Raw genomic sequence first — 22716 nt, 5'->3', positions numbered from 1 at the left:
GAGAGAGAGAATGTGGCTCTTTATCTCACTCAATGAGTGAGTGGAGGTTGGTTGTAAGGCCATCTGTCCCTCTCAGACACCTAATCTGTCTCTGTCACTGTGCGCACACACACTTAAATGCTTGTACGTACCTATACAAATGAAATATCCTCTGCAGTGATGCTGCCTTATTAGATGCACCATCGCTGGACTATATGGTGCTACTCAGACCATAAATGACTATACAAACTAACACAAGTAAGCAGTTTTTCATTTGAATTTTGTTGTAATCAAATGAAAGTCTCTGTCCTTCATACTCTCAGACAGACGGTGCTCAGGGTGAGAGCTGTGCTTCTGCTGAAGTGTCCCATTGAGTTTGGTGAAGTGGACTTATCTCCTACCATCCCCTCTCGCATCACACTCACTACTGGATCCAGACAGGGCTGAGTGCCACACTGATCCTGCCCTCCTCACACCAGAGAGGCCTCTTTCTTCTGGGCTCGGTCCCACACTCAGACCCCCTCAACCTACCGCCGTCCTTACAGTTGTCGGAGTGCTGCATATCGCTAAAGGTAATGACCGTGTGTGTGTGTGTGTGTGAGGACTGGACAGTCGATGGTTGTGATAATGATGTCTGGAGATGCCAGATGATACTGTTTTTTTTCCTGACATGACAGTATACACACAGGGCCTGAGAGAGGCATGAAGGATCATTGGTGCTATAGAAACCGGCCTAAGCAATCTATGCAGGCTTTAGCAGATAACATTTATCAGACTATCTGAACACGGTCTGCTCTAAGATTCCCAACCAGGCCTCCAGTGCTTGCTTCTTGGGTAATTGCACACGTGGCATGCAGATTCCACTCATATTTGCAAAACAGATTGATTCATTTACACCAATTTTGCATTTTGGATTTTCATATTAATCACATAATAGGATTTGGATGTGCTGTGTCTGTGATTTTATTGGCCCCTTTCTTCTTACATATTGAGAAAGAGAAAGGGAAAGAGATTCAGTCAGTTCTAAAACCATACAGAAAATATGTGGCTCAAACAGATTTGATAACATACAGTAAATGCCACAAAAATGCTCTTTATGCCATCCAGGATCCCTCTGATCTCTAATTTGTAAAATAAAATGTCAATCTTAAAAAAATAGAGGTCATATAAAGACTTGTAATGTACTTTCCTTTTAATCTTCCTCACTCTTGACTTGGTCTCCCTCTTTTCTTCCTGTCTAGCAGTTCCATCTTCAACATCCTTGACTAATATACCCACTATCCCTGTTCTGCCCATATCCAAACCATCTCAGCTTTATCTTTCTCTCTTTGTCTGCAAACTGCTCAATCCTTTCCATTTGGGTCACTCCCACTAGAAATTTTAGCATTTTCAGCTCAGGCTCATGTCCTTTTGTTGGTGCCAATATCTCCAAAGTACGTAATTGAAGATCTCAGTACCGTCTGTCCTTGTGTCACAAATCCCCTCTGATACTTGTCTCCACTATTTCCACCCTGTCTGTCTCTCATTTTTACCTTTCTTGCGCTCTGTCCATTGACCCCAGGAAATGAAACTCATCCACCTTCACTTCCTCTGTTCTTTCCGTCTTCGCTCTCTCTCACCTGCTCCCTAATCTGACTACAGTTCATAATGTCATCTGCAAACATCACAGGATGCTCTTGCCTGACCTCATCTGTCACCATGTCAAACAAGGTGGGGCTCTGATCAGATCGCTGATGTAATCCCACCCCCACCTTGAACCCATCTGTCACTCCTACTGCATACATCACCCCTGTCTCTCTGTCCTCATACATGTCCTGCACATACTTCTGTCCCACTCCTGGCAGTACCACAGCTCCTCTTTTGGCTCCCTATTATATGCTTTCTCTAGATCCACAAAGACAGAGTGCGACTCCTCCTTACCTTCTTTGTACGTCTCCATAAACACTCTCAAAGCAAGCATCACATCTCCAGGGCTATTTCTCAGCATGAAGCCACACTGCTACCCGCTGATCGTCTGATTCATCGTCACCTCTCTCCCTAACTACCAGTAAACTTTTCCTCCAGGAAAAGTTTCTCAGGCTTCCTCTCACTCAGAGATTGTGTTAAACAACCTGGTTATTTAACCTAGGCATGAAAAATATTCTTACAAACAGCAGTGCAGTGCGGGAGGTCCTTGCTCACAGGACAGACAAAAATAGCTGTTTGAAATACTGTAACTGTCCACCTTCACTCACCCCCCACACGCACACAGACTACAGTATATACAAACACTAAACCTCACATGTCAAATTAAACAAAGAAGATAAAAATTACTAAATTTAATAACAAATGCTATTTAATCTCATGACTTAATTTGTGTAAATCTCCACATGTGAAAAAGCTAACCTGGTTATAGAAAGTTACACAGCCCAGACAAAACAGCCTGGTTCCATGTAACCAAAGCAAGTTGTGTGTGCACAGTTTAGACAAACATGATAGTGCTGTCGAAACATGAAAAAATATTTTATTATTTGGTTAAAAAAAAGATTGTTAGTAATGTAGTCTGCTGTCAAATGTTGCTTAAGAATATAAATAAGCTGAGACAGGTTGTCGAACTGAAGAAGATTTGATCCGTCCATACACTTACTGACCTCTTTATTAGGTACAGCTTCAGGGTGGACGGCCTTTTGGCTTCAGAACCGTCTCGATTCTTCTTTGCATAGATTCAACAGGGCGCTGATTTTGGTCCACATTGACATAACAGCATCAAGCAGTTGCTGCAAACTTGTCAGCTGGTCATCCATGATGCAAACTCCCATTTAACCTCATCTCAAAAGTGCTGTTTTGGACAGTTACCAGCTCTCAGTTCAATAACTCAGTGTCCTGAACTCACTGACATGTTCAACAAACCAGTGTGAGATTATTTGAGCTTCTATCCTGCTAGAAGGAGTCATTAGAATTAGGTTCACTGTAGTCATATAGGGATAGACATAGTCAGGTAACATTGCTCAGGTAGGCTTAAACAATGTTCAGGTGGTAATATGGGGCCAAATTGTGGCAAGAAAACATCCCCTTATGGAATATCCCCCATGTGGTCTAGCCCAGGATCGGTGTGCTGTTCATTCAGAGATGCTCTTTTCCATACTTTGGAAGTGGTTATTTGAGTTACTCTCGCCTTTTTTATCGATTGAAAGTAGTCCATTCACCTCTGACCTCTGGCATCAACAAAGACTTTTCACCCAGAGAACTGCTGCTCACTTTTTTTTGGACCTCTCTGTAAACCCTAGAGTCAGGTAGAGATGGATAGAGATGTGAAAATCCCAGTAGATCAGCATTTTGTGAAATACTCACACCAGCACATCTAGCACCAACAACAATTCAAAGTCACTTAAATCACTTTTCTTCCTAATTTTGACAGTGAGTTTGAACTTTAGCTTTTCATCTTGACCATGTCTTCATGCCTAAATGCGCTAAGTTGCTGCCATGTGGTTGGCTCATTAGATATTTGCATTAAAGACGGGTACCTAATGAAATCGGTATTAGCACTAACATCTGAAGCAGGAAGAGCTGCACCTACACCACACAACTGTTCTAACTTTGCTGCACAGTATGCAGTTTTGCAGGTGTGTGGTGCTTTGTTAACTCCCCACCAGCGCTGGTTCTAACTTTTCAGTCTTTGCTTGCTGCACAGGTTATGCAAACAGTGTCTGGTAGTGTTTCCCACCACTGAATGCAATTTTTCCACTCGCAGTCTTAAAACAAGTTTTAATGTTAAGACTAGTAACTTTGAAGTGGCTGGTTGGTGAGGTTTTATGAGTTTTAAACTATGCCATGCAAGCTATTTTAAGCCATTAAACTAAACTCAGTTAGTCTAACTGAGTTTAGAAAATGCATATTAATTATACGGGCTTTAAGCATTTTGTTTTTCATCCAGCTCACAGCACATTAGCATACAGTAGCTCCCAAAACATCCCACTGGTTTGGTTTTGGGGTTTTTTGAATAATGCTCAGATCGTATGTTGGAGCATGTCATTATTCAGAATGGATGAACATGGTTTCATGCCATAAACGTTAGTGTTTTGTTTTTATGACACATACAGAATGTTACTTTTAGGAAATTGTTTTTATGTCATTTTCATCCACATCTGAATTTAAAGAAACTATGCCTTGAATTAAATTATGTCTTTGAAGTAACCTGGCATTCTTAAATCCAGTTGTAAGAAGCATTTACTCTATGCATAGTTAATTTATCAGTTTTTATTTTAAAGCATGGCTGCATGCCTCACTTTCTTCCTTCTGGTTGATTGTCTGGCACTGTATTTATTTGTCAAAATGCATTAGGCAATTTGTTGATTGACTGGCACTATAGAGTAGGAAATGTTAAGGTCTCACTCTCCCTTTCTCTGTTGAAACGATAGTGGTATATTGCAGCAGCTGGATATTCACATGGGGGGTAATTATGCGTTCACATTCTCCCAAACATTTCAAAGGCAAAGCCCTCTCAACATCACCTTTCACTTATACTGTGCAGTGCCATCAGACTGCATGTCCTTGGTGCTGTTGTTGTGTGCGTTTTGGCTCTCTGTGTGGTAAACAGCTGTTGGTGTGTGCTTTAGTGCCTGATAAACACATTAGACTGTTGTTTACTCTCCTCTAAACTATCCCAGTTCAAACACTTGATAGATTTGGATCTCTTAGCCAGTAATGAAGATGTGAGTGCGCTTTATCTTAGCATTGTACAAAATCACGCTACCCTCTCGTGTTTAACACGTGCATGCATAAAAGTCATGTGCAGTTAACATCTATGCCTCTATGTTGCCAGAATGGAAAACGTTTCTGATATGTCTCAAATAATTTTCCAGCTTGCAGCTTTCTTTACCGTAATATCGAGGCGTCCGTCATGCAGATGCCATAAATTCAATTCTATGACCCAGTTTTAGTGTTTGCATATAGCACATGTGTTTGAATAGAGCATCTGGTGATTTAGTGAACTTGCATGCTGCTGCACAGGTTTTGCAACTGTGAAACATATATGGAGGATAAGACGAAATGTTCTTTTAGATAATTTATCAGTTGCATGTAACACTGTGGGCATGGGTCTGTGCATGAACAATGTATATACAACACATTCATAAGTTCCATGTGTTATGCATGATGTATACTAACTATAGTGCTGCTGGCTGCCCCTACACTCTCTGCACGAGAGGAACAGTTTTCCATTCTGAGATGGATCAAAACAATGTCAGTAGTTGGCTGTAGTTACTGGAGAGAGATGTAGACACAATGGAGTATTGCCAAAAGAAGGTGTGGTGTGCCCCTGGGTGCAATTTAAAATACCACCACTCTTTCAGGCACTGGGGCACCAGTCACAACACAAAGCTTCTATTTTCCACCTAAACCTTTATCTGCAATAATGCAGGTTGTTGCGCTGCGTTATGATGTCATCTTTTCCACACTGCTTTAGTTTTGAGTTGTGTTTTTTTTTAAATTTCCAAATAAACCACGAATGTTAATTTAGAACAACATTAAACTGATTCACTGTTTAGCAGTAAAACTACATCCTCTGATTTTCATTAATGTCAAATTATGAACAGTAACTTTAAAACCTCTCATCTGCTGCTGTGGTTCAGGATGAAATGCTAGATATATGAGATCAGGCTCCAGGTTTGGTCCGGCAGCATTAGGATTGAAGCTGGGTTAAGCTCGTGTGAAAGCTCTATTATACTTGATTGAATTATCTCCTTACACAGAGTGGGAGGCCAGAGCATAAACAAGTCACTCCGAACAGGCAGAGGGACAGATGAGTTTCCGTCAGTTGTTTTTGTTAGGCCAGCACTTTATTGTAAAACTGAAATGATATTGTTCCTGTGGCAGCTCTATGTAAATGTTTTGTGTGCAGTATTCCTCCATTTCATGCCGAGCGCTTGCTCTGTTTACCACTGTTTACTGAGCGATAGGGGCTACTGTACCGTGTCCTTGCTCCTGATCAACTGTCTCAATGTGGGTAGAAGGTGAAATCACGACAGGCGAAGCAGGGAGGCTTGCTGCTTCTGCAAATGGCTGTAGATGGAAAAGTAAAACAGACATGAAGCTAAAGATAATGTCAGGTTTCTGTAATTGTGTGTATGGACCGACTTCTGTGCCAATGCAAATTTACAGAGCGTTTGGGGAAAGAACACTGGATAAATGTGCACCTCCGAACACAAACAACAGCCTCCCACATTCCACATGGAGAGTGTTTGTTTGTGCGGTCAGAGTTTGGGATCCGTCACATGGCTGAAACTGTGTGTGTCTTCAGTGGTTTGTGTTTTTGAAGGTGAGGACGATTGGAGACTGACAGAGGGATGTTGACTCCAGTGACTCGACACATCTACACCACTCTCAGCATCAACAAACACACAGTTGTGAACGTGTTTGAGTACAGGTATACACTCCAGTGGATGCTTTTACTTTCTTGCCTCTTAACATTGTTATTGAGATCTTTTAAAACAGAGGTGTCCAACGTAAGGCCCAGAATGGGCCCAGCAAAAACTCCAATCTCACCCACACGGACATTCATATTACACCAAAGTGATTAAGTAACATATAATCAATTAAATGAGGCGGAAAGTCATGTTTTTCCACTTTTGGCTATATAAATTTGTTTTTCACAATTCCACAGTAAAATAAATAAATAAATAGGAATTTTTCTGTGAATTAACAGAAACTTTTTATAATCACAGGACAGTAATTTCAGTCCTACTAACAAATGTTTCTCAGCTCAACCACGACATTGCACGATAAAGCATTTCTTTATCATGTAGAAAAGCTGGGATTATTGAAATTTCACTTCTTTTTATGAAAGTTGGAAATCCCAGAGATTAAATGTGCAGTTAAAGTACTTTACCTCAACAAAAAAGGGACTTTTACTAAGATCAGATTGGACGGTTTGTAACACTGGTAACACTAGATATTGTTCCCACTTCCAGAAGTCTGAGGAACAAGGATAGCTTTGTGGCACATCACATGCTAATTAGAAGCCGTGATTGTGTGTGCGCTCCAGGATCTATCTGTCAATGCCACTCAGGTAGCCATGCTATCACTGTTAGTGTCAGCATCAGTGTGAGTCAGCTGGTATCACTCATTGGTATCTGTATCTGTGAGGCCTACACCCTGACCCTGTATCTCTCCCATTTCCCACACCTCTGTCTTGCTTGTGTATTGTCAGCCTAAACCCCAGATTTCCTGGTATGTTGGTGGAATTTCGGCTATTTTTCCAGGTCACTGTTGTTTGTGCCTTGCGAGGTGTGTCTGTAAATCCCCACACAGGGAGGGAGATAAACACACTCTCACTGTCACACACATATACAAACCTCGTCACATTGCGGCCCACACCTTGTACGGTGAAGAATTCACCGCGACTAACTCTCTAACTGTCTGACTCCGGCTCAGCACTGAGCTCTCGCCTGTGTATTCTTCAAGCCAACACTAAGCTTGACTTCTGGCCCAGCAGTCAGGAGTTAAATCACGAATATATTAGTGATGACAAATTGATGATGGACCAGGTCAAACAAGCTTTCTGCTCTGGAAAATTCCTTTAGGTCCACTGACATATGCTTGTATGCGTCAGTTGGAGCAAATTGCAAAAGCAAGGGAAATATTGCATCTACAACAGTATGTGTGAATGAAAAGGTTTAGAGGAAAGTTTTTTTTGCCAGAATTGATTTGGCAAGCCTCTCAGACCAGTGTGTTGACTATAGTTTTGGCGTTGCACTGCTGTACCACAATGCTTTGCAGTCACTCAGCTACATGAGCGGCTGAGCAAAGGCAGCAGTTAGTGAAAAACTGGACAATTTGGGGGTTGGAGGGCAGTTGCAGTGGATCTCAGCAGATAAATCTTTAATGTCATAATCCCTTTTTCCACTTAAAGCACACATCAATTCATACTCGTGCTTTCTTCCTCCCTTTCTGTCTTTACACTCCTCAGGCAGGTCTCAGGAGGTCACGTAAATATTAGTTTGAGCTCCCTAACAAATCTGCACCTCCTGCTGCTCCCAAAGGCCCTCCAATCCAACAGTGTTTCTGCAAAGCTACACCGTGTAATACCTAATGGCTGACACCCATCACATCAAATAGAGGCAGAGCAAAAGAATAAAAGATGAGTGAAGGAGTTGACAAGAGTGAGCAGCTCACTGCAGGCCAGATTTAAATCCAGCAAAGCAGGTGTTCTCCTGAATAGCTTTACCTCATTGCTGGCCAGCCTGAGGAGAGCTTAGCTACATGAGCAAGCTCTTAATGTTTAGGAGGTGTCAACAGGCAGCAAATCGCTGCTGGTCATTCACAGTGCCAGAGCTTTTCTGTTAATACGCCTAAACTTTATGACCCCCGACCTTACTAGACTCACGTTAAACCTGAAAACAGGTCCTTCTGGCCTTGAGGCGTAAACTCATCCCACTGCACACACACACAAACACTTGTATGTTGCGATGCATTGGTCATGATCGGTGAGTGACACAGTAGGAAGGACCGCCAACACGCTGAGGGTTTTACCAGACAGGTGATAGGGTAGTTCAGGGAGCAGTGATGGGGTGCTATACAAGCGTGCAGGTACGTACATGTGAATATGTGTGCAAAACAGATCGCATGGCCGACACCCAGACCACCCCCAAGGTGGATCTCCGGCTAGATTCCCACCAACAGGACGCCTGTATCGGAGGTGGTCGAGGGAGGGGGGAGGTGGATGGAGGGCGGTCAAAGAGATGTGCCACACGGGGCGGGTAATGATGATGAATTGTGAGGAGCATAGTTTGGCTCAGATTAGGATCTGCTGATAAACATGCCCGCCAGCTCTCTGGGTAACCTTATACATTTCTTTCTCTCCTAAATCTACCAGTTTAAGTCAGCGTCTTCCTCCCCACTGTCATTAAAATCTCTCTTCCAGTGTAAGCTTAAGTTCTGCCTATGTACCTCTAGCATGAGTGTTCACGGATTTATATGTAACCGGAGTTCATTCTCTATTCTCAGAGTTGTTGTCATTTGGCTCCCAGAGCTCAGACTGACATGCATTACAGCCGGGGCATAAGGTTTATCAATCTTTTTAACTGTCAGTACTGAGACACAGGAGGAGCTTAGAGAGCAAGACAGAGAAAATATAGAGCAAGTGTTTAAAATGAAAAAACACTTAAAAATTTAGAAAATGTGAAAAAAAAACTGTAAAAAAAAAGAGAGAGAGAGAAAAATCCAAAGACACTTACAGCAGCATTTTTCATTAAACCAGTTTGAAAGCTCTCTGCTTTTTAAAGAGAAAATGCAGAAAATGTAGCTCCATCTGAGCAGCGCTTGTACCTTGTGACTTTACCACAAAGCTCCTCTCAAAGCAGTGATCCAAGTCAGGCTACTTGGCCTTACGGGATTAACGGATAACTTTGATTTACTACAGCCTAGATTTTATGTTACAGCTTTGGCCATTGTTTGTATTGATTTTGATAATAGCCCACTAAGTTAATTGCTGAGAACTGGAAACATGGCAAGCGCTGCTACAACAGGGGAAAAGGGGGGGCTTCTTTATTTGGAAGTCAGAACACGCTGGCACACCTGTAATGTCAGTAATCATGAAATAATTCCTCGCTGTACTGGAAAACCAACCACCTCCAAAAACTTTCCTCGAGATGAGCGGTGCAGTCTCTAAAATGTGACGGATCTTTGCAAAATTGTGTCCTACTTTTGGTTTGTTTACTTTGGCTATTCTGCATCTTACTGTTTGTGTTAGTTAAGCTACCCAATTGAAAAAAATCCTAAATGCAGCAGTTAATTTAGTGAGTAATCCTAACCTACTGTGCCAGTAACCAAACAGGAAAGGATCTAAGCTGACCAAGAAAATGATGTATCCTTTAAACCCTCTGTGTTGTTTGATGCTTTATTTGTCCCCTCAGTTAGTACAGCCTCCCTCTTCTCTTCCTGCTGCCTGCCAGCAGCAAAGAGTAATGGTTTGCCTGTCATACTCTTGAACTGGAATGCTCCCAGCCTGGCATCCAGGACACAGATAGACTCTGCCACCGGACGCTGGCACTAGAATAGTCTCAGTGACTGGAATGGCTTGATAAAATTACCCTAAGGGACAATAAAGCTTATCTTATCTAACGATATTGGCCTCCCATGGCTATTAAAAGACCACTGTGGTCTCCAGACCAGAGCCTGCAGATGCAGAGAGCCCAGAGATGATCTCTCCGGGCTGAGGAGAAGAACGGATGGTTTCTGAAACAGCTTCAGGTATTACAACCTTGCATCAAAAAATTGTAATAGGACAAATTTTAGCTGTGGGGAAGAAGCAGCAGTTCAAAGCTTTATCTGTCAGGTCTTTTTGTTCTTGTATGTGATATCCCGTACATCTTATCGGGAGTCTCTGGACTCTCTAATATAACTGAGACTGAACTGGACAGAGTCTGGGGAGCTGAGGGGGCTGAAGCAAAGAAGATTGCTGGAAAAGTATTCCCTTTGATAAGCCGGCCAAGAAGCCTTTGATTAAATGTGGTCCCAGCAGGAGCCCACACTAGGTCCTCTGTGGCACAACCATGTCCAATCACCAGCTATCAACAGCCCCGGGTAATTACAGCCATCTAGTCATTAGCCTGGGACCCACCTGGAATTCCACATAGCGCAGGGTGGGATAGGGCCAGCAGGGGTTGGGGTTTAAGCTGGGCCTTTAATCAAACACTTCCCTCCCCTTGACTGATATCACACACCCTCCCCAACCCACACAGAATCAGCCTTTGTACTGACATAGATTGTATTATTAGTGCTCCATTGTGTGTGTGTGTGTGTGTGTGTGTGTGTGTGTGTGTGTGTGTGTGTGTGTGTGTGTGTGTGTGTGTGTGTGTGATGGCAATAACACGGCACGTTATGACAGCATGTAATGTTTACAGACTGGCTCTGCAGCCTCAATATGCTCATCTGAACAAAAAACCAGGATTCCAGTGTCAGACTAATGCACCATATATTTCATATGAACATCTGCTTAGATAAGGCAATATACACAATGTTATACAAGCAAGATGAAGAGCAAAGAAGTGAAATCTGTCTGATGTTATGGTTTGGTGTGACTGAACAGCCATCAAGGCCTCGGTTTTCTTCATCTTCTTCTCAGCAGCAAGCTGAAAACTGGAGCACACCAGATAATCACAGTAATGGGAGTGCTCTTCTCTCTCCTTTTGTCAGCCAATGTAGTGCAGCGTCTTCCTCGAAAGAGAAACCAAACAGCACTTTACAGCTTAAATAAATCGCTTTAAACAGCTTTTTTTTCCTTCTTCTTCTGTTTTTTGGTTTTCGCAGTCGCATTCAAAGTTCCAATAACACAATGTCTGTGTCTCCGTCGTCTGTTAGTCCTCTGTTTGGACTGCTTGGCCGCACACAGCCAAACTTACACTCAGATGTCCACTCAAATTGCACTTACCAAGTCCAACCTAGTATTCTTTTTTTCGTTTTCTTTTTTAGGTAAAAGTGTGTTTCCCCCAAAACGAAGCAACGTTATGTGAGTATATGATGTTGTTGTAATAATACTGGATATGTCTGAAGGCTCAGTTAATGTCAAAATTCGTCTTTAAAGCATCATGAAAGCAGCAAACCATTTCAACCCAACAACTGAGTCTTCAGTGAAAGCCTAACCCACCTGAACCCCAAAGGTGGTATCACTGTTCATCTGATCCCAGCAGTTCAGTCTCAGGGCCGTTCACAAACAGGGGCTAATGGGTATTAATTCATATTGACGGGTACTGAATTCTAGTGCTTTCACAGAGACGGGGAGAAAAGCCATGCATTGAGTCGAGGTTGCGGGAAAGGGGAAGGCGGAGATGCAGAGCACTTTTGGACAAACTTTCCCAGAATGCCGTGTTCCACAGGATATCCTGCACAGGGGAAAGGGGCGGGGTTGCATTGCAGGGAGCGTAGGGGGCGTGTCCTCAGGTCTGGTCCAGCCATTCAGCTCGTTTGGGAGCCTTGCACGTGTGTATGTCTACAGCTTCCTCACAGTCCTTACACTCCACAGAGCAGCACCACTTGAACTTGCACTCGCACTTGGTGATTTGCTTGACTCTCGTGGTGTCGTAGCCACGCCCACAGCACATGACCTCACAGCCGTCTGTGCCGCGCGATGTCTTATTGCAGACCCGTCCGGCTGTGCCCAGGGAACCTGCAACAGAATGGCAAAACAGAATTTACTGGTCCTGTTTCACTTCTCTGCTACTTACTCAGCTCTAAACACAAGGCTGTCGTCAGATATCGATAGAGTCACGCTGATGATTTACAGGTCTCAACTTGTGCATAAAATACCATACACTAAAAGTGTTCTGAATTATTTAGATTGATCATAATTCAGTCATCCTTATCTACACTCTTTTTTGTCTTCCCCTCCTATTTTCATATCTGAAATTCATCTGGTCGCAACATGGCTGCATTTACGCATTGGCTCCTTTTGTTAGTAGCTGTCAGCAAAAGTAAAACTTAATTCCCTAAAAAGTTAAGACATTGTTTATGTTTTTTTTAATGAATACATAATTTAGAGCTTATAAAATATATATATATATAAAAGAATGTTGCAGGTTTTTGAGTAACATAGGCTGCTGTCCAAATTAAGTCTTTTTCAGGCAATGACTTGCTTATTTCAGGAAGACAACAGCAAACCACATCCTGCATGTATTACTGCAGCACGGCCCCACCAGGCTGCCTGCAGTGCAGAAAACATTCAGCGCATTATAAAATGATGCAAAGGAGGCCTTGATATCTAACAAGAATGGGAAAACATTTTAGATCTGCAGCAGTCTGCTTAGCTCCCAAACATTTACAGTGTTGCTAGAAGAAGAGGTGAAATAACACAGTGGTAAACATGACTCTTATCCAGGTTGTTTTTAAATATATTGCAAACATAAAATTTAACCTTTAGCATCTTGTTTGTTTGTTGTTGTTTTTTAAAAAGAGAAATTTCTCAAGCACACAGTTTAGTGGCAAGACATAGCAAGACCCAGAGACAACGGGGAAAAACATTAGGAAGAGCATGTAGCAGTTAGGTCACGTCTCCCGATGGCTGACCAATCACCTGCCAAAGCAAACTGTCTTTGGGAAGTATAAAGAGGATGAAAATTGTGCCATAGAAGGTATGAAGTGATTCTGGCACAAGGATAAACATGGAGGCAAGCAGGTAACGTCAGCCCTGCAGGAGCACACCTGGATCCAATGTGTTGAACATCTGATAAATATCTTTGTCTTGTTTTTCAAGCAACCAAAATCTTTATTAGAAACGTGGCTGCGCAACAAAGAGGCAGAGCTGCATGTCTGAATTATAAAACACAAATGAAATACAATAAGACATGATCAGAAGATAGGTACTCTGGCTGCTAAAAACAGAAATATGTAAGTACAACAATTTACTTTTTTTAAAAATTCACCATCTTTAAGTACGTCCCATAAACACGTTTATCTTTGCCTTTGCAATCACTGTAATACAAATAATAATCTTTTTTTTAATTTCTGCAACAGGAGTCAGAGGTTTGATCAGTGCAACGTGTTGGCCAATAGTGAATGTATCGTAGCGTTGCCGTTTCATATCGTCTGTGTCTTATGTGAAAGTCACCCCAAACGAGATTAGCGCTCATGTTTGGTGTGAGAAGCTCCCTGTTTGAACTGCTACCTATCACAACAAGCTGCCCGTAGAACAACAAACCCACACACACAACTATGCGGTGTTGGTAGAGTGGCCTATAGTTACACTGCCTTTCCCAAGCCACTGCTCCCTTTGAAGCCACCCTATGTGTGTGTATGGGTGTGTGTGTGCGGGTTAAATGGACAGTGGAGCGTGACAGACAGACAGGCTCTCACACTCTGAGGCCCACTTTGGCCTCCAGCTATGCTTAGTTCAGACAGACAGAGAGGGAGAGAGACTGTGACAGACAGAAATTAAATTAGCTGCTTGTGTCCCTAGGCTCTGGATTCCACTGAGAAGGTGAGAAAGAGGGGGAGGACAGATGAGGGGCAAAGGAAAAGGCAGACAAAGGGAGCAAGGGTGAGGGAGAACTGGGAAGAGCTTCTCGGTGATGCGGCCATTGATGTCAGTGCCCCAAAAACTGTCTGATAGTAATGCATCCATCAAAGAGCCAATCAGAAACGGACATAAATGATCAGGTGCATTGTGCAAAGGTTGATGAAGACATCCCCGGACCATGGGGTCATGTGTATATGTGTGTGTGCGTTGACAGAGACTGACAGAGGTCAGGTGGTCACGGCCGTCAACGGCTGTTTCCCCAGGGTACAAGGATATTAGCTTCCACAGACATCACACAGGCTGTGTTATCTGACTACCATTACACACACACACACACACACACACACACGGACACACACAAACACACTAGTCATGCATGAGTATACACACAGCATACACATAACACCACTAAAACATAACACAGTCGGGGCAATCCATCAACATCCATGAGAAAATGCTTCCCCGTCTTTCAGTTCTGCCGTCTTACCTGCTGCTTTGTCCTGCAGGCAGTAATCCGGGGAGCTCTCAAAGTACACCAGGTCGTTTTTGGTAGGCTTCCTGAAGTCCTTGTTAGCTACAGTGAGACCTGTCCCATCTTGATTCATCATCACCTCGATAGCCCCGTTGTATTTTCTCCTCAGGTAGTCACCCGTCTTCCTGAAGTCTGACATAGCATTCCAGCATGTCCGTAGCGTACAAGAGCCGCTCACTCCGTGACATTTACACTCCAGCTTCATGAAGCGCTTCACCGCCTAAGTGAAGGAGATTTTGCAAATTCTCAGAATGCAGCACCACTGCAGGATTTTTTATTTTTCTTTTCTTTTATATAAATTATGACATATTTCCTCATTAAATGCACCTCTTACTACACCCAATGTCTTGTGGGTAGTTTTAGCTTTGTCAGCTCAGGTTTTGAGTTAATTAGCTTGTTTTTTACTGAATTTCCCAACGTCACTGCCATCAGCAAATTACCATGGGGCTGGATGCCATTTCCAGAAAGAGATGTTCTACTGAATTTTGTAATGAATCCGAGTCACATCGGATTAGAATTAAAGACAACACCGTTTTCATCTCTGCCTAGATGGTTTCTACGGTGGCCCTGAGAGGTCAACCACACTGCAATTTAAGAAAAAAACAGCAAAAACACACAAAACACAATGGAAGTGTTTTTGAGAGACATTAATGTGACGAAACAGCTGCAGAAGTGACAAAAACCAAAACATGTGAAGGATCGCACTGAGACAGAATGTTTGGAGAAAAAGAAATGCAGGGTAACGTGTGTTTTATTCACTAGACTCTAATAAGACTGTGTGTAAATCTTATACAATTATTGATTTGTTGTTGTGCTCTTCCAGATTATATAAGATGTCAAAATCTTAATCTGGAACACCCCCACCAACCCTAAGTCCCAACAGTCCAAGTGAATGTAAACAGTACTAAAACTCTAAAACTTGCAACTGTTGTGAATTTGTGAGTTGCATGTCATACACAGAGCACTGACCAGGCTCTATGCATGAAGGTGCTGCAGCCGTGCTTTTAAGTGGAAAAGAGCAAATATGCTGCATTGCTGGCTGTACATGACTGGTTCTATCCTGCTAATAACCAAAACAAATCCTGTTTTCACTTTTAAGACTTTACCACGGGGTGCTCGTGGCTCAAGAGTTGGGAGTTTGCTTTGTAATCGGAAGGTCGCCGGTTCGATCCCCGGCTCGTTCAGTCTCGGTCGTTGTGTCCTTGGGCAAGACGCTTCACCTACCGCCTACTGGTGTTGGCCAGAAGGGCCGATGGCGCGATATGGCAGCCTCGCCTCTGTCAGTCTGCTCCAGGGCAGCTGTGGCTACAACTGTAGCTGCCTCCACCAGTGTGTGAATGTGTGTGTGCTTTGGGGTCCCTAGGGGGGACTAGTAAAAGCTCTATACAAATACAGGCCATTTACCATTAGCGCTGTAACGCGCTAACTCGGGAGTGAAGTCACTCCTGAATTCTGACACACGAGTTCTGAGTTCCCTCTTTGGGTTGTTTTTGTGAGATTTTTTGTCCATTGTGTTTTATTGAACTTTAATATGTTTATTTGTGCTTTTGCAGCATTTTTCTATTTTGCTCCTGTTTTCTTAATCAGCAGTGTTTTTAACCTTTCAGGGCCACCATAGTTTTCACATGTAGATTCAGTAACAATGTAACTGTGAAAGCCACTGATGATTATCCAGTTCGGGAATATAAAACTGAAAGTGTCTGTTTGCTTTTAAATGTTGTTAAATGTACGCTTGAAACATCCACATCAGGGGTTCCTTATGTTCAGTGTGTCTTAATGCATAGCAGTCACACACTTACTGTTCTGCCACAGCGGTTGTTGTGTAGGTTCATGAGTGCCCGAGCATCTCGGACCGTTCTCTCTTTGGCATCTATGAAGGTTTTGGAAAATTTTATCCCGTAGTTGATGTTATCGCTACAGCCACCCCAGTCAAATTCTCCTCTATCGTCTTTATCTCGTCCGCGTTTGTGTGGGTCGCAGTTGCACGTCCTCAGCTCCCCCTGGCTGCAGGCTCGAGTGAGCGCGTAGACTACTCCTGCTGAGGAGATGGCATAGACGAATGCTGCTTCACGGCTGCCTGAGAGTAAAAGCAGAAAAGCCAAATGAGAAACAGAGGTTAGATGGGGGTAGAGGTTAGAATAACATAATCCGTTTCTGAATACGGAAACTGCAGTTACTCATATCATGCCATGCAATAGATTCTCTGAGTTCCAAAGACTTTGCAGCCCACATGTTATCATGCATACACAAATATACATAATGCTATGACAGGGCCTAGGTATGAGGACACTGAAGGTGCAGCTGACAGGGCATATCAGGCTTGAAGTAGAGTATACACCAGCTCTGTTTAAATATTATCATGGAAATAATCCTAGCTGTGGGGCTCTCCTCTGCTTACATAAATTGTTTGAATACAGACACAGTGATACCCCATTAATCAGCGCCAGGGTGATGTCATGACAGCATTATCTACCATTGCTCTGCTCATCTGTTCTTTTCTGGTCTCTTTCGTTCTTTAGAATATGACTCATCTTTTGTTTGGCCAAAGACACAGAGAGAATTAGATATAGTGTTTGGTCACAGTTGCTTTTTGCAGCACCTCCGGGAATGAACAATCCAAAAAACATGGCAGCAAGAGGCAAGGAGCTTCTTCATTTTTAGACAGTTTATCGACGGGATAAAAACCATTTTTATTTGGTGTCTCTGTGCTCAAAGTTCAAAGCAAACGGGAGAACCTGAAGTGAAACTGAAATGAGGTCGTTAATCTCTATTTTAAAAACTGGCTGCTAGTGAATTTCACAAGCAATAACTTGGCTATTTGGTCTGTCAGTTTGCCCAGGTCAGGATATTTAAACAGAAATTAGCCATGAAAGTCGATAAAGATAAAAGCCCTATGATTTCATAATCTCGCCCTGAGAAAACAAGTGGCATTAAACAAAAATCCAAAAATCATTAGTTGGATGGACTCAGTGAGCATCATCTTAGAACATTCAGCTCCTGGAAGTATAAACCGTAATTGACACATTTGCATTTTGATCCAACGTCCTCAGGCTAGAAAAGCGCTCAGGTTTATTTCTCATGTTCATGTTTGATTTGCACTTCATATCTTTAGCTGAACCACCGCGTGCGCCCTCCTTTTAAAGATGCTTGCATTTGTCTGATAACCTGGAAGAAGCTAGGATACAGTAATGCTGACTGCATTCATCAGAAGCGCTTTTGCATTTCAAGCTTTTAGCACCTAGCTGCATTAGTGAAGCGAGACCTTCTTCTCAAAATGTGTCAAAGGATTAAGTTTCACGAAATGAAAATACCAGCACTTTAGCTAACTAAGGGTGGGACACTTCACATTCACCCTGCTCCTGAAGAGTTTGTGCGATCCAACCTGCATGCTCTGTATTCACTGGAGTGTCCCATTTCGTCTGTGAGGAGATGGGGGCAGTGGGGGTGGGGCGGGGTTGTATGTGGGAGAGGGCTGGGGAGGGCACTGCTGGTCATCTTTCAAACCTGCGATGTTTGTCTGACAGTGAGAATATCTCTCTAAATATTTACATCTACATTACTGTTTATTCCTCTCCACCCCACACACACATGCAGCCTTTATCTCCATATCTGCTACTTTTTGTTCCATGCATCATCAGCCCCCACACATGCTTGGGATAGCAGTAGCAGGCCACGGAAAGTCAGTGATGTCAGAAACCGAGTTCGCGGAGACAAACATCTTTTCGTGCAACCTGCGCCCCGACACAACAGTGAGCAGCTGCTAATGGAGGATTTCCTTCTATGCAACAAAGTGAAACAAAAAGCATAATCCATGCATGTAATTTGAAGGATTAGCATCACAGTGACACTCCTTGTACCTGCACCCATGCTACATTCAGAATGCAACAATAGTCATTTAGTGCTGAGAAAGCATTTGGGAAAGAAAATCATTATGAATAACGTATCATTTAATCTTTAATGCTAAATCACCAGGTGATTGTTCTCACTTGTAAAGGTCTTCAAGAGGATGAATTACACATCCGCTGCCTTAGCAAAATATGTATGGGACTGTGCCTGTGTGTATGCATGACTGTGCAGCAAAGTTGAAATTTCTGGCAGGGGCTGAAAAACCAAATGACGACAATTCCACGTCTTGATGTGTGTGTGTGTTTATTGATGAGGCATAAGCATTACAACAGTCCATTACTGACTGTAAACACGGCGTACTAGCATACGTAAAGTAGGAAAAGCAAGAGAGAACAAAGAGAAGTGAAAGAAAAGGAAGAAAAACTGAACGAGAAAGGTGAAAATGAGGATTCCCATAGTCACAGTCAGAGCTTGGCTTCACCCTCCATTCCCTCGGGCATCACATTTACTTTCCACACACACGCAGACTTACTCCTCAGCAGGACACGTCCAAAGACAGTGTGGTCACGGTCCAGTGTGCTGCAGTTCCATCGATGGTGTCTGAACTGGTGCTGGCACTCTCTGATCCACTCTTTGGTTCCCTCCCCAATTGCCTGCATGATGTCAGGGTGGCGTTGGCAAAGCTGCCGCTGCTTGTTCACCAGGCCGGGGATGTTGTCACAGATTACACGGGCACCGAGTGCGCCGATATACCTACGATAAACAAACAAACACATTTAGAGCTATTTCAAACTGAATCCACCATCCCCTGGCCATGCGTACTCAAAAATCAGCAGGCAAGAGCGATTGATTATATATTGTAACTGATTGCTAAACCCTGGTGCCCTTATGAGAACATGTAGGCACAAGTGGAAACACGCACCTATAGGTGGTGAGCGGCAGTTCCAGTCCTCTGTAAGTCAGAGTTCACTACACTTAACAGTTTAAGGTTTGCGAGTAGGAGGGGAGTGGAAACCATTTACTCCGCTCTCCAAATAAATAAGCACTTAACCTCTCCCCACAAGACCTGTGTGTGTACGTGTGTTTAAATGTTTCCCAAAGACATAGTTGAAATCATGCTGTCACAAATCAGAGCAGGACGTCTGGGGCCTCCAATAACCCTGTCAAACTAAGAACCCATTTACTCACTTTATTCCTCTCTGTCCTCTGCCTGATTGCTCTCATCTTGCTCACTGTTCCCCTGCATGCCTCTTGCAGTCTCTCTCCCTCGCCATAATAAAACAGACTTTTACAATGTCCTATCAAGATAAATGGTGCATTGAGATTGCCCAGAATAAACTCTAATTGTGATAGGCCTCTCGGTGTGTGTGCGTGAGCGCGAGACCTCTTGCAGCTTCGTAGTCACAAGGCTTTGGCGGTTCAGTGAGGAGAGGCCAGGGAGCCTGTAGCTGTGTGGCCATGTTTTATGAGGCCGGGCAAGAGGATGGAGACTGGAGACTCTACACTCCCCAGAGAGGGATTAGAGGGGAGGGAAAAAAGAACAGAGTGCTCATCAAAGGAAAGTGCCAGAGCAGCAATTCACACTTAATTTTCTCTCTTCGCTCTCGCCCTCTTTCTGAGAGTAAGGAGGACTTGTGGATTTTATAGGATAGTAAATCATTATCCACAGGTCTAAAACAACTTGCTGCACTGTGGGTCACCAGAGGAAGACGACTGGGAGACATGGTGACACCGAGCTGGGCTCTGATTTTAAATGACACAGACAGAACTTGTTACTAATGCAAAAGAAAACAGACCAAGTAAATATGAAATTACTTTTCTTTTCTGTTACATATAAGGAACCCAAGTTAAACTTCTGATAGAGGCCCGCACAAAGGATGAATGTCAGCAACACACACTCACGTCTCTGTTTTATCGTCCCCTCCCAATTAATACAGCAAAGTCTTCATTTCGGATGAACATCTACAGCAATTTTATTAAATCGAACATATTATTTTGCTCATTTCTGAAGTGGCTACAACAGCCCGTAACATTTTTGCTCCCACCCTAAGGTGGTACAGCTCCTGATCTGTCCATGTCACCACTCAGCAGCCATCCACCAAAAACAAACAAATAAATAAATCTATGAATAAATATAAGGAACAGTTAGAGGAAGCAGTATATCTCCTACACACTGAATCCCACCCAAAGTCAGTAATGCCAAGTCAAAGCCTCTACCCATAACTGCTTTCAATCTACACAAACTATTAGGCATTCCATCATCGCTACGCCTGCCCACACACAGACACTTCTCCTGTAAACACACTCACAGGCATGGACATTTTCACTTATGTTAGTGCGCAGGCACTGAGATATTTTTTAACCCGTTCGCCTACGCTCCGCGCGGCTGGTTTGGGTGGTGTTTTAGTGAAGTCATGTGTGTTTGTGAGTGGTACCTGGTGAATTAATGACTGCTGTGCCTCGTCCAATGCGGGCTCCAGCTGAGCCGAACACGCGCTCAGCCAACAGCGCCGACATAAATTACGTTTATCGCTCTATTATTATTCCAGCACACCCACACGAAGAAAAGGCATTTTAGAAGTTTGAATCTTACTCATGAACTCATACGATTTTCTTTTTCTTACTTTAACGTCCTGTCCTGCTCTTTGCTCATTTTCGAGTCAGTTGGAATTAAATTGGACGATGACAGAAAAGCGCATTAAGAGTTTTTCTTCACACTCACTACCTCGTAAAATCAGTCGTGAGCTCAATCTGTGGTGGCAGATATGCGACTATTACAACCCAGCACATTTAGATTCTGCATAAAATTTTCTAAACAAAAAAAGAAAAGAAAGGAAAAAAGAGAGTATTAAAAGGTTGCCATCAGTTCCGATGAGAGAAGCACTGTCAGCTGTGCAGTGCGTCCGCGATAATAAATTAACTGATCCAAACCCTCATAACCGCCTTTTCTGTTCGCTGCTGGAAAATTAGCTGGAATGAAGGTTTTTGGGGTTTTTTGTTTCTTTTTTGCTTTCGGGAAAAAAGCGATTAAAATAATCTTCATAAGTTACAGTTGATCTCGCTTTGGATCCCTGAACAGTTTTCTAGGGAAAGAAAATAGAGCTGAGTTAAAGCTTCAGTTTCGTTAGAATAATCCGTTATATTTTGTGGGCATTTGTATTATTTAAAATCGTTATGCTGAATTATCATTAGCGTAATAATGATGATGATGTAGTAAATAAATCAGTGTAGCAGGTAGGCCAGTATGTGTGATGGATGCAGACTCACCACCATGAGGAGTCCACCCGAGGCGTCACAAGCAGCAGCAACAACAGACACGCGCAATAAATCCTCGAACTGGCACCGGCGTTCTGGCATGAAGAAGATCGGGGTGAGAGTCTAGCTCCCGCCGGCGAACCACAGCGCTGAATCTGAGCTGCACGGAGACTGGGAATCCTGTTTAACCCCAACATGACTTTTCCTCACTTTTTTTTTTTTTAGCCCAAATGTACCAAAAAAGACCACAAAAAAAAAAAATCAAATCTCAGAAGAAACTCCAAACTTCACTTGATATTGTGAGGTGTGAGAGTAGCCGTGCAGCAGGGAGGCCTCATTATCCAATGTTTGGCTTCATGTAGCGCGGCTGTCAGCAAAGAGAGGAGCGCGTTGTCGGTGCCATGTGCGCACCAGACTCTCCACTGAGAGCTTCTGGATGCCAACTGGAGGTTTACCTGGAGAGGCGAGCAACAAGTGTCGGTAGTTAGTTCCCGCACAAACACGTATCCTTGTTTTCGTTTTGTTTGTTTGTTTTGTTTTTAACTTGGTTCAGGGGCAAAAGTAGGGTCCGAATCAGCGCTGGAGCCAAGTGTTTTCAGACGAGAGACTGCGGTTCTGTCGGCTGTGTGCTGGGTCGGATGCTTGCACCGGATCTCTCCTTTATTAGTGCACGGTGGACAGTGTCCGAGCTGAGAGAGAGGGGGGAGAGAGAGAAAGAGAGAGAGACATGAGGGAGGGTTCGCGCTGATAGCTCCTCTCGCTCATTGGGCAGAAGAAGGGGTTACAGAGTTTGACGAGGAAAGAGATATTAAAAAGGATGGAGAAAGGTGCGCGCGTGTGTGTGCGTACGTGTTGGGTGGAGGGGTGGTGATGATGCTGAGGTGGAGAGGGTCCTATTGTGCGCCGTTGATCCGTAACCACAGACAGAAATGATTATAACTAATGATTTGTTTTACAACCCTGTAAAATCAGATAATTCAATCCTAAAAATATTTTACTTTTTATTAAAGGAGTTTTCGATTTTAAAGACTATTTTTTTTTAAATGTTTTTCTATATATCTTTAAAAAAAACACACATATTGTGTGCCAGTCATTAATAATTTCAGTGACCCAGTAT

The 22716-nt window shown here is 43.1% G+C and overlaps 1 protein-coding gene across 1 annotated transcript; it reads right to left on the bottom strand.

Annotated features, from left to right (window-relative positions):
* Window positions 1–11129: 11129 nt before the first annotated feature.
* Window positions 11130–21824, bottom strand: wnt2bb (wingless-type MMTV integration site family, member 2Bb). Its single transcript, XM_005732529.1, has 5 exons — window positions 21612–21824; window positions 18877–19097; window positions 16298–16575; window positions 14454–14718; window positions 11130–12121 (listed from the first exon to the last, which is right to left on the bottom strand). The coding sequence occupies exons 1-5, from the start codon at window positions 21794–21796 to the stop codon at window positions 11892–11894; spliced, it is 1179 nt and encodes a 392-aa protein (XP_005732586.1). The 5' UTR covers window positions 21797–21824; the 3' UTR covers window positions 11130–11891.
* Between the last annotated feature and the right edge of the window lie 892 nt (window positions 21825–22716).

This window comes from Pundamilia nyererei, unplaced genomic scaffold, assembly GCF_000239375.1.
Source record: "Pundamilia nyererei isolate P.nyererei 1_Seehausen unplaced genomic scaffold, PunNye1.0 scaffold00047, whole genome shotgun sequence".
Lineage (NCBI taxonomy): Eukaryota > Metazoa > Chordata > Actinopteri > Cichliformes > Cichlidae > Pundamilia > Pundamilia nyererei.
This window is presented reverse-complemented; position numbering and strand designations above follow the sequence as displayed.

Bases quoted from the DNA above. Each gene is read 5' to 3' on its own strand.
- wnt2bb (XM_005732529.1), bottom strand. From the start codon at position 21,796: ATGTTGGGGTTAAACAGGATTCCCAGTCTCCGTGCAGCTCAGATTCAG. The intron at 19,098-21,611 runs GTGAGTCTGCAT...TGTTTATCGTAG, and splicing joins CGGGTGGACTCCTCATGGTG to GTATATCGGCGCACTCGGTG. The intron at 14,719-16,297 runs GTAAGTGTGTGA...TCCTTCACTTAG, and splicing joins ACAACCGCTGTGGCAGAACA to GCGGTGAAGCGCTTCATGAA.